The 12,752-nt window shown below is 43.5% G+C and overlaps 1 protein-coding gene across 1 annotated transcript in view; it reads right to left on the bottom strand.

The window, feature by feature from the left end:
* LOC139266884 (interferon gamma receptor 1-like) overlaps positions 1-9,472 on the bottom strand; it is a 122,098-nt gene extending 112,626 nt beyond the window's left edge. The window contains exon 1 of the mRNA XM_070884500.1: positions 9,346-9,472. Coding sequence (XP_070740601.1) covers positions 9,346-9,448 — 103 coding nt within the window. The 5' untranslated portion in view covers positions 9,449-9,472. The remainder of the gene's footprint in view (positions 1-9,345) is intronic.
* Positions 9,473-12,752: the final 3,280 nt, after the last annotated feature.

Raw genomic sequence — 12,752 nt, 5'->3', positions numbered from 1 at the left:
CCTAAGTATCAGGGAAGAACCCGAGGGCCTCCAGGACACCTCGCACAGGGACCTGGAGGAACAAGATGGACTTGCTTCAACTGTGGGGAGACGGATCACCAGGCTAGGGCGTGTAGAGCCCCAAGACGAATCCACAGAAAAGGGGTCACAGGGAGACCAGGGATAATTCAGATGCTCAAAGAGCAAGTTGAGCATTTAGAAAAAGAGAAACAGGAATCAGAAAGTAGGGCAGGAGAGAGAGAGGCCGCAGTGAACAAGCTGACAGAAATTTTGAGCATTGAAAGGCAGGAGAGAAAAGTACAGGAAGAAACGGCTAGAAACAATTTCATGCCACCGAAAGTAGAAGGCACTGTCAGGCTCAGCGAGAGGAAGGAAAAAGGATCTCTGAGAGAGCTGACAAGGCCGAGGGTCAGTTAAAAGATATAAAGGTGGCAGACAGGGTAGCTCAAATTGGGTATATTGCCCTGTAATGAAAAATCAGTAAGTTGACCCTAGCATTATTCGGGGCCAGGGGTATGGCTTGTCTCATGACACCGGGGGAAGTTGGGGTAGATTGGGATGAGGAGAGAAGGGAGCCCGATGATGGGACCCAGAATAGTGAGGGTCGGCCATCTCCCGAAGCACCGGGATTGATCAATAACTGTGATGAGGATGAATTGGCAGCATTGAGCCGGGAGAAAGGCCCCATTAACTCCATGGATAGTGGGTGGATTAATAGACGCTGGGTGGATTTTTGGAGGGGTAACCCAGAGTTGGAGGATGCGAACTTGAAGCAGATCCTTATCAGTACCTGCAAAAGTAGTTTTAGAAATTTGAAAGCTGACAGTAAGGTGGTGGAAGAAAAGGTGCAACAAGGTGAGCAGAAGGACCATGTGGGATCCAAAAGGAAGAACAAAGCATGACAGGGAGCATTGTGTTTACAGTAGTAAACCGTTTGTTTAAGAGATGGAAATAATAGAAAAGCATTTCGATGAGTCTAAGAAGGTGAATCTGACACTTAAGCTTCTAATTTTCGTGCTGAGAGAAATAAAACATAGTGTTTGTACGATGTGTTGTGTGTGAACGCCAGTCTGTGTAATAACCTTTGATGTTTTCAGGGATGTTTTGTATAGTTTTTCTCAACTGGCACTGGTTAGTTTGAAATTGGTTTGAATTAATTTGGAGTGATTGAGGTTAATTAATCCGTGAAAACCAGACTTTCATTACGGCCATGGTGGAATTTTGGTTGGTTTAAATTGTGTGAAAAACCTCTAGTTCCAGACATGAGGCAATCACATATATTGGTATTTTAAAAATAAAAATTTCCAACCAATTCAAGAATGTGTGACCAGTGGAGAAAAAGGAGAATGACTGCTATTATGCGTGAAAGAGAGAATCATTGTAATGTGTAACCTATTGGTATGCGTGGTTTCTAGCCGTTTCTTCCTGTGCTTTTCTCTCCTGCCTTTCAATGTTCAAAGCTTCTGTCAGCCGGTTCACTACGGCCTCTCTCTCTCCTGCCCTACTTTCTGATTCCTGTTGTCGAACTTTTAAAATGCGGACAAAAAGGGAAGGAAACTCTCTGTACAAGACTTCAGAAAGCAACACCTTTTGCAGAGTTGAATATAAATATTTTGAGCATTTTAAAATGTTAAGAACATTTTTAGTTTCAAATTTGAGTGGATGTTTCCCTCAGTAACAAAAAGGGGATCAGAATTGATGAATTCATTGGGGACAGCATCAAACAAGAAATTAGGGATGCGTGCAATAAAGGTACAGCAGTTATCATGGGCGACTTTAACTTACATATTGATTGGGCTAACCAAGCTGGTAGCAATGCAGTGGAAGAGGATTTCCTGGAGAATATTAGGGATGGCTTTCTAGACCAATATGTCGAGGAACCAACTGGAGAGTTGGCCATCCTAGACTGGGTGTTATGTAATGAGAGAGGACTAATTAGCAATCTTGTTGTGCCAGGTCCCCTGGGGAAGAGTGACCATAATATGGTAGAATTCTTTATTAAGATGGAGAGTGACAGTATTAATTCAGAGATTAGGGTCCTGAATTTAAGGAAAGGTAACTTCGATGGTATGAGACGTGAATTGGCTAGGATAGACTGGCAAGTGATACTTAAAGGGTTGACAGTGGATAGGCAATGGCCGACATTTATAGATTACATGGATGAACTTTAACAATTGTACATCCCTGTCTGGAGTAAAAATAAAAAGGGGAAGGTAGCTCAACCTTGGCTCACAATGGAAATTAGGGATAGTGTTAAATCCAAGGAAGAGGCATATAAATTGGCCAGAAAAAGCAGCTAACCTGAGGACTGGGAGAAATTTAGAATACAGCAGAGGAGGACAAAAGGTCTAATTCAGAGGCGGAAAATAGAGTATGAGAGGAAGATTGCAACGAACATAAAAAACTGACTGCAAAAGCTCCTATAGATATGTGAAGAGAAAAAGATTAGTGAAGACCAACGTAGGTCCTTTGCAGTCAGAATCAGGTGACTTTATAATGGGAAACAAAGAAATGGCAGACCAATTGAACAAATACTTTCAATCTGTCGTCACTAACGAAGACACAAATAACCTTTCTGAAATACCAGGGGTTCGAGGGTCTAGCAAAAAGGAGGTACTGAAGGAAATCCTTATTAGTCAGGAAATTGTGTTACAGAATTTAATGGGATTGAAGGCTGATAAATCCCTAGGGCCTGATAGGCTGCATCCCAGAGTACTTAAGGAAGTGGCCCTAGAAATAGTGGATGCATTGGTGATCATTTTCCAACATTCTATTGAATCTGGATCAGCTCCTATGGACTGGAGGGTAGCTAATGGAATACTACTTTTTTTAAAAAGGAGTGAGAGAGAAAACAGGAATTATAGACCGGTTAGCCTGTCATTGGTGGTGGGGAAAATGTTGGAATCAATTATTAAAGATGTAATAGCAGCGCATTTGAAAAGCAGTGACAGGATCAGTCCAAGTCATCATGGATTTATGAAAGGGAAATCATGCTTGACAAATCTTCTAGAATTTTTTGAGGATGTAACTAGTAGACTGGACAAGGGAAAACCAGTGGATGTGGTGTATTTGGACTTTCAAAAGGCTTTTGACAAGGTCCCGCACAAGAGATTAGTGTGCAAAATTAAAGCACATGGTATTGGGGGTAATGTATTGACGTGGATAGAGAACTGGTTGGCAGGCAGGAAGCAAAGAGTTGGAATAAACGGGTCCTTTTCAGAATGGCAGGCAGTGACCAGTGGGGTGCCGCAGGGTTCAGTGTTGGGACCCCAGCTATTTACAATATATACTAATGATTTAGATGAAGGAATTGAATGTAATATCTCCAAGTTTACAGATGACATTATGCTGGGTGGCGATGTGAGCTGTGAGGAGGATGCTAAGAGGCTGCAGGGTGACTTGGACAGGTTAGGTGAGTGGGCAAATGCATGGCAGGTGCAGTATAATGTGGATAAATGTGAGGTTATCCACTTTGGTGGCAAAAACAGGAAGACAGAATATTATCTGAATGGTGACAGATTAGGAAAAGGGGAGATGCAACGAGACTTGGGTGTCATGGTACATCAGTCATTGAAGTCTGGCATGCAGGCACAGCAGGCGGTGAAGAAGGCAAATGACATGTTGGCCTTCATAGCTAGAGGATTTGAGTATAGGAGCAAGGAGGTCTTACTGTTGTTGTACAGGGCCTTGGTGAGGCCACACCTGGAATATTGTGTTCAGTTTTGGTCTCCTAATCTGAGGAAGGATGTTCTTGCTATTGAGGGAGTACAGCGAAGGTTCACCAGATTGATTCCCGGGATGGCAGGACTGACATATGAGGAGAGACTGAATCATTTGGGCTTGTATCCACTGGAGTTTAGAAGAATAAGAGGGGATCTTATAGAAACATATAAAATACTGACGGGATTGGACAGGTTAGAGACAGGAACAATGTTCCCATTGCTGGGGAGCTCCAGAATCAAGGGTCACAGTCTAAGAATAAGGGGTAAGCCATTTAGGACCGAGATGAGGAGAAACTTCTTCACTCAGAAAGTGGTTAACCTGTGGAATTCTCTACCGCAGAAAGTTGTTGGGACCAGTTTGTTAGATATATTCAAAAGGGAGTTAGATATGGCCCTTAAGGCCAAAGGGATCAAGGGGTATGGAGAGAAAGCAGGAAAGTGATAGTGAGGTTGGATGATCAGCCATGATCTTATTGAATGGCAGTGCAGGATCGAAGGGCCGAATGGCCTGCTCCTGCACCGAATTTCTATGTTTCTAACCCATTGGGATGGCAGGAAAGCCACAATGGAGTTTCTGTTTTTTTCTTCTAAGCAGGACTGCTGTTGGTGCAAGATTACCAAGAGGAGTTGTTTAATATGGAAGTGACTTCAAAATGCAGTGCAGATACCTTTTGTTTTGTTAAATCACAAAGGCTGGACAAAGCTTATTGTGAAATTAAAATTGACTAGCTAAATTGATATGAGTTGCTGCTCAAGCACTCGAGAAGGGAAATTTATCTTAAATTTAAGGGGATAATTCAATCTTATTTTTTGAAAAGGTCCAGTCTATGTGGTTCCATTTAAACTGTGCTTAAAATAATGGTTTTTTTTGCGGGGGGGGAGGGAGGCGTGGAGTCTGTTGTGTTCTTGCAGACTGGAATGCTCTCTGGAATGACAATATTTTAAGAAGGTTCATTAAGAGCTTATCAGCAGTCCAACTGTAAGGAACATAATCAGTAACCCACGGAAGAGCTTAAAACCAACGTGCTCATGTAAACACCAAGGGAAGATAGTGTTCAGGTATTAGAGACAGCCACTACCCGCGAGCCAACTACCCGGAAGCGGGGTTGTAGTGATCGGGGTGGTGGTCATTCATTGTTCAGACTACCACCCCAATCACTACAACCCCGCTTCCGGTTTGGGACTGCCCCAAACACAAGCCAGGTCCAAGGGGAGACATTGTTATAAGACTGGCAAGAAAGGTTGTGTATGACAATGTATGGTATGAACTAGTACCCGTTGTGCTAAATATGTTAAATATGAAATTGCCCGACTGGTGTCCAAAGGAGCAGAAACAGATCTACGCGAATTTGGTTATGGTGTTACTCAAGCAAGAGGTAGGAAACAATACCACCGAGGGAAAAATGAGAAGGAAGAGAGGATTAGTAAACGATGTAGGCACCGTCTATAGCAACGGTATGACTACTGTAAATACCTGGATATAACAAATTTGAATGATAAAATTAAAACTTTGACTAATCAGATCAAGGGAGTCCTAAAGGATTTGAATGACAATCAGCAAACCTCATCACAGGCAGGCAAGGAAGATGCTCAGACACAGAAAAGGATAGTGAGAGTTTTAGAAGGACATGCTCAAACCATCAATAAGATAATCCAGGTAACTCAGAGACAGGACAATATAACCCAAAGCCAAACGTTATGTAACGGGGATTGGGTTTTGAATCAACTAAGAGAAAATTTGATATTAGCTAACTAGGGGAAAGTACCAACCTGGTTAAACAATACCCAACTGTTTAGACTAGTCAGAAGCAAGGATTATTATGATGGTCACATTAACAATTGTGAACTGAGGATACTGAGTAAAGTTTGGTTCAACAAGGACTGCAAGGGCAGTAGCAATAGTAGCGCCTTGGGTCTAGTTATAGGTATACCAATTATGGTAGACTAAGGAAAGATGAATTTGATGGCGGTCCAGAATATAGGGAGAATACAGGAAGGAGTCTGGGTAAGGTATGACCATCTGTTGCCATATGCCGTAGAACAGAATAATACGTTGGTTGGCACCAGATTTGATCAATGCAAACAAACAAAGCGAGTGGTGATATGTCCATACAAAATCTATTCCACCAACACTGCCAGGTATGGGTTCAAAGGAAATCTACCCATAAATTGCACCATGAAGATTGAAGCAAATATGAAATCAATTGTAAGAACCAGTTACCAAGGAAACGGGGCTTACTGCATCACCATGAATGAAAACACTTACCATTATGGGAATAGAGTATGCCCAATAAAGGATTCCACCTTCTGTCTACATCCCCAAATACCGATGAGACTGGGAATGAAGAAATCATCAACATAGAAAGAAGGCCAGCCATGGAAATCAACGTGGTGGGATGAGATATGGGATTGGGGAAACAGCATCAAAATCCATCCCTGGATCAGAATATTCTCACATGTTACAGTGATCCTAATCGTGGTGGCATTCATATGCTTATGCCTCACATGGAGAAGTATGTTGAAACTAGAAAAGGGGCTGAAGCTAATACTTGAGAATGTAGAGGTTTATCAAGCTTTGCACAAATCAAGCCGAGAGAAGCCTTATGATGACATGAACAGGTGACCATGATGATCTTCGATTTAACATGATCAAAGGGAGGAATGTAGAAATATGCAGGCGATGGCAACATAAGATGGGAAGACCCGAGAGTAAGGTTAAGATGCCTTGAACATAGAAATAAATTACCAATTGAAATTGAAGTTCAGTCAATCCTTCCTTAGCATCGCCAGTAACAAGCATAAACTAATCATCAGGGCAGACGAATGTGTAATCAAAGAGATGGGACAGACTATAAAATAGTATGAACTAATCAGCAGGGCACAGATGAATGTGCAATCAAAGGAGATGGGACAGATTATAGAATAGTATAAATCAGGAGGGGAAACCCCACCTAGCAGCGAGAAACGAAGACCTACCCTCGAGAGAAGCTGGACCTTAAGCTAGGAGCTTAAAGCAGGACACCTATGGCAGAAATTGATCACCTCTGTAACGGGTAATATGGGCACCAGTAGTGAGGCTTATGTGCTATGTTACACGTTGTTTGTACTTTATTTCTACTTTGGGAAATAACGTTTATTTGGCTTAAACGTAACATTTGTCGACGACTTTCTTTCAATACTCAAATTCCCACCAAATTGTTGCGATTTTAGTGACTAAATACCCACCGAGTAAACTGTTTACAAACCTACAGTGAGTTTTGGGCAACAGGCAGTATATGTAAAACCTGCTCCAATGCCAATAAAGCACCAGTAATACATGCCCTACACTAATACTTGTAATAACTCCAGTATTGGGCCGGTATCACAACTGCTTCCATTGTAAGAAGTGCCCTATTCCAGTGGCAGTAAATGTAGTAACTGCTTCTGTACAGTATTAGCAGCTGCAATGTGCTCTACCAGTATTTGTAGAAATTTGTGGAAAAATGCTAGAAAAGCCCAGTCACCAGGCAAAGCAACTTAAAAAAAAAAATCGCCATTCCCTTCATTTCAGAGAAACTCTGGTGTGCAGTCAATTTACACCAAACCTTCTTTCTGTTTGGTTTATGCCTGAATAAATTGCAAACTGTTCCAGTACAGCTATAACACTGGTATCTATCAGACAATGTGGAAAACCACCCAGATATGTCCTGTCCACAAAAAGCAGGACAAATCCAATCCGGACAATTACCGCCCCATCAGTCTACGCTCAATCATCAGCCAAGTGATGGAAAGTGATCATCGACAGTGCTATCAAGCGGCACTTACTCACCAATAACCGGCTCACCGATGCTCAGTTTGGGTTCCACCAGGACCACTCGGCTCCAGACCTCATTACAGCCTTGGCCCAAACATGGACAAAAGAGCAGAATTCCAGAGGTGAGGTGAGAGTGATTGCGCTTGATATCAAGGCAGCATTTGAACAAGTGTGGCATCAAGGAGCCCTAGTAAAATTGAAGTAAATGGGAATCAGGGGGAAAACTCTCCATTGGCTGGAGTCATACCTAACACAAAGGAAGATAGTTGTGGTTGTTGGAGGTCAATCATTCCAGCCCTAGGACATCACTACAAGAGTTCCTCAGGGCAGTGTCCTAGGCCCAACCATCTTCAGCTACTTCATCAATGAGTTCCCTCCATAATAAGGTCAGAAGTGGTGATGTTCGGTAATGATTGCACAGTGTTCAGTTCTATTCGCAACTCCTCAGCTAATTAAGCAGTCCATGCCTGCATGCAGTAAGACCTGGATAATATTCAGGCTTGGGCTGATAAATGGCAGGTTACATTCGCACCTCATAAGTGCAATTACCATCTCCAACAAATGAGAGTCTAACCACCTCCCCTTGATATTCAACAGCATTACCATCGCCGAATCCCCCACCATCAACATCCTGGGGGTCACCATTGACCAGAAACTTAACTGGACCAGCCACATAAACACTGTGGCAACAAGAGCAGGTCAGAGGCTGGGTATTCTGTGGTGAGTGTCTCACCTCCTGACTCCCCAAAGCCTTTCCATCATCTACAAGGCACTAGTCAAGAGTGTGATGGAATACTCTTCACTTGCCTGGATGAGTGCAGCTCTAACAACACTCAAGAAGCTTGACACCATCCAGGACAAAGCAGCCGGCTTAATTGGCACCTCATCCATCACCTTCAACATTCACTCCCTCCACCACCGGCACACCTGCTGCAGTGTGTACCATCTACAAGATGCACTGGAGCACCTCCCAAACCCGCGACCACTACGACCTAGGACAAGAGCAGCAGGCTTGTGGGAACACCATCACCTGCAAGTTCCCCTCCAAGTTACACATCATCCTTCATTGTCACCGTATCGAAATCCTGGAACTCCCTCCCTAACAGCATTGTGGGAGTACCTTCACTACAAAGATTGTAGTGGTTCAAGAAGGCAGCTCACCACTACCTTCTCAAGGGCAATTAGGGATGGGCAATAAATGCTGGCCTTGCCAGCGATGCCCACATCTCAGAACGAATAAATAAAAAATATAAAAGTAAAATACTGCGAATGCTGGAATCTGGAATAAAAACAGAAAATGCTGGAAATCTCAACAGGTCAGGCAACATCTGTGGAGAGGAAGCAAAGTTAACGTTTCAGGTCGATGACCCGTCAAATAAAAAATGTAATTTAACTGTACAATAATTGAAGTATTTTACCCTATGAGCAGTCAAATTGAGATCAAACTGCAATGTACAACCAGTCACAGTCAGTCCCACTTTGGCAGACTGCAGTGCACCAGGACCATCAGACGCCTGGGCTGTCACTGGAATATGAAATCGTGTTAGTTGATGGTTACAATAGGACGGCATGAGTCCCCGACGATCCCAGGACAAGTCACACTGACTTTGAAAGTAAAACGGATGTTAACATTTTGACCCAACATGTACAAGAGATTGTCTGTTCCCTTTTGAAATGTTTGCTGATTATTACCCAGAAGTTAAGTCATTCAAAGCATAGACAAATGTCCAACCCCTCACATACTGAACAGGGTAAAAATCCTAAACCCAAACAAGACAAGACACGCATTTCACCAACTTGCACTCATAACATTCTCACTCGATCGCTTACTTGAGTTGCTCTTCTGAGAAAGAGCCGAGACTCCCAGACTGTCCCGGGGCAAACAACACAGGCACAGGGGCAAGGTGAAGCTCAGAAATCCACTCCGAAACATCGCGTCCAGCCGACTTCAAAGAGACATTCATTATACGTTCTCGGTGCAATATAGGCGTCCATGTGAAGGAAGTTTCGTTTTCACTACTCTTAATTTCCACACACTGATTTCCCGGTTCAGATTGGCTTGGGTTTTATTGCTGATGTGTCCAGGGGGTTCCCTCCTCAACACAATAAAGAGAAGTCGGACAACCCCAGTGCACAGTTGTTTTATTGGGAAATCAGGTTTTATGTTACGATTAACTAAAAGTGGACATTCCCCTACCCAGGGGTGTCCAACCTTTTGAAGTACAGGACTGCAGGATTAGACGGGTTTCATGTCATCCAGCTGTGGAGTGGACTGTGTGGGATTAAAAGGCTCCCGAGTGAGGCAGAGTCATCAATAAAACTCAAGGCCAACTCCCAGGGACACATTCATGATGCAATTCCTTATAATGGAGAGAAAACCCATGTACCAGTTTGTCTGTTTATTCATTCATGGGATGTGGGTGGCTGACAAAGTTGCCCATTCCTAATTGCTCTTGAGGAGATGGTGGTGAGCCGCCTTCTTGAACCGCTGCAGTCAGTGGGGTGAGGGTACTCTCACAGTGCTGTTAGGGAGGGAGTTCCAGGATTTTGACCCAGCAACGATGAAGGAATGGCAATATATTTCCAAGTCTGGCTGGTGTGTGACTTAGAGGGAAACTTGGAGGTGATGGTGTTCCCTTACTCCTGCTGCCCTTGTCCATCGAAATGGTAGAGATCGCGGGTTTGGGAGATGCTACCGAAGAAGCCTTGGCGAGTTGCTGCAGTGCATCTTGTAGATGGTATACTGCAAGCTACAGCCACAGAGTAACATGAGTCTAGGTTTAAGAGAGCACACATCACACACTTGTACAAGGGGAAAGTACCATGGAAAGAACCAATAGCCACACATACACACAAGGGATCTTCAGCTTTCCATTAGTGCCCAACAACACTGGACAATCCATTTTATACAGCTGTGATTAATGTATGACTGTGCCACATCATCACTGCCTCAGTTAAATGTTTTGCCCCTATTTGGGTAGCTGATTCTGGCATTTACTAGAAGTGATGCCAGAAAACTCTCAGGATGCAGAAATGGGCAGGGATGCAGTCCCCACCCTATTTTCTGTTCCTACCCTCCCCAGTTCCTCAGGATGAAGAGAAAAATCAACTGTACTAACTTAAAGGTGGTCCAGCCTTGCCTTTAAAGCTTAGAATCACGCTTCTTACAATTAAACTACAGTGGGTGTGAAACCAAAGAGACACCTCCAAGAGATATTCTCATATGTTCTGCCAAACCTCAAAGCACCCTTAAATCAGCCATTTAAAACTAGTTATATTACAATTTGTTCATAACTGCCTTGCACCAACACAGAAATGGAATTATCATTAAACGCCCCCGAGAAATATATAACTCCTCCCCTTCCTCCCGCCTTACTGAGCTTATTACTGAGTTTCAAGGATTCATCATTCCATGGGCAATAACTTTAAAGTAACATGTATTAGCTATGAATTTACATGGAGCATGCTGCATTTGAGGACATATTTTCTGGCTAGCGGATTTGGGAAATTGGTGAGGAGGTTCACAAGACTCCCATCCATTTCACACATTACACAATCTTTCATATTATGATATTATGATTCCTCAATGTTTTGATGGGAATGTGCTGTGTTCAACTTGCCCGTATAGATTGGGTGAAGGAAGTCAGACGTTTTGTGGGCTTTTAATGTTAGTTGTTAAGGGAGAGCTACTGGATTTTTTTCATTGGAGCACATTTAATTTTGGACTTCAATTTTGGAATTTTGAGACCCGCTGTAACAATTTTTTTGTAGCTGCATTTCTCTTATTTTCATTTGTTTGGTTAGATCTTTTGCAGCAAGATTTTCGATTTCTACAACTAAAACTCTAAGGCAATTCCTATAGGAATCATTTCTTCTTGTGTTTTTTGGAGAAGGAAGAAGAGGATAAAAGGAAACATGCAAGGCAGGGTTTCTTGCAATAGAGGCAGTGTGTTTGCACCTGCCCTTAATCACGCAGCTGTGTCTACAGTTCCTGGCACACATTATCTGGCAATGTCCTTTGAAAAACTACTTTTGCAGGCACACCTTTACAAGGGAGGCAGTGATGGGGTTGTGCTGGAAACTGACCTACAGACAACTTGCATTATTGAGACTGTAGTAGCGAAAACCTTAATCAGGGGAAAAGTAATTTGGTAAAGTTAAAACCTAAAGCAAGAAAGGCTGAGAGAAAGGTTTAATGCGTTCATGAAGGAATAGCTGAGTCCCACATTCCAGCAGTTAGGCTGAAATAAAGGACAACATACTCACAAGGGGCCAGGACTAAGGTCAAAGAATCCTCTGAAGAGATAACACTCCTGAGAGCGCAAACAAGATAAATGTAGACAGCTCACAGAAGTAACGAGCTGAGGCAGCCATGTTCGAGTCACACGAGATAGCAGAAACAAAGCCCCTTTGAAATGAGGATAGCCAGATGTATTTGTGAAGGACTCTAGTCTGAGAGTTAAAACCTGGGAACAAGTTCACAGAGACGTAACACGTAACCCATAAGAACAGGTGGTGGATGAAGAAAGCACAGGAGATACAGCAGCTGGCCAATAACCATGATGTGCAAGGATTCTTCATCACAGTCAAGGCCAGCTACGGCCCAAACACCCAAGGCCCCACCCCACTCCTGGCCAAAAACGGGGAAACACTCATCAAGGACACCGAGGCAGTCAGGGCCCGCTGGAAGGAGCACTTCGAAGATCTCCTCAATCGAGACTCTGCCTTTGACTCGAGTATTCTCGACTCCATCCCACAGCATGCTACCCGCCACCACCTCAGTGAGACCCTAACACTGCATGAGGTAGAAAAAGCCATAAGACAGCTTAAAAAACAACAAGGCTACAGGTGCGGACGGAATCCCTGCTGAGGCATTGAAGTATGGTGGAGAGGCACTGCTGGCATGAATACATGACCTCATCTCTCTCATCTGCAGGAGGAGAGCATGCTGGGAGATCTCAGAGATGCAGTAATCGTGACCATCTTTAAAAAAGGGGACAAGTCTGACTGCGGCAACTAAAGTGGAATCTCCCTGTTATCAGCCACTGGGAAAGTCGTGGCTAGAGTCCTCCTCAATCGTTTTCTTCCCGTGGCTGAGGAGCTCCTCCTGGAGTCACAGTGCGGATTTCATCCCCTACGGGGTACAACGGACATGATTTTTGCAGCACGACAGCTACAGGAAAAATGCAAAGAACAGCGCCAGCCCTTATACATGGCCTTCTTCGACCTCACAAAGG

The sequence above is a fragment of the Pristiophorus japonicus genome, chromosome 7 (assembly GCF_044704955.1).
Source record: "Pristiophorus japonicus isolate sPriJap1 chromosome 7, sPriJap1.hap1, whole genome shotgun sequence".
Lineage (NCBI taxonomy): Eukaryota > Metazoa > Chordata > Chondrichthyes > Pristiophoridae > Pristiophorus > Pristiophorus japonicus.
This window is presented reverse-complemented; position numbering and strand designations above follow the sequence as displayed.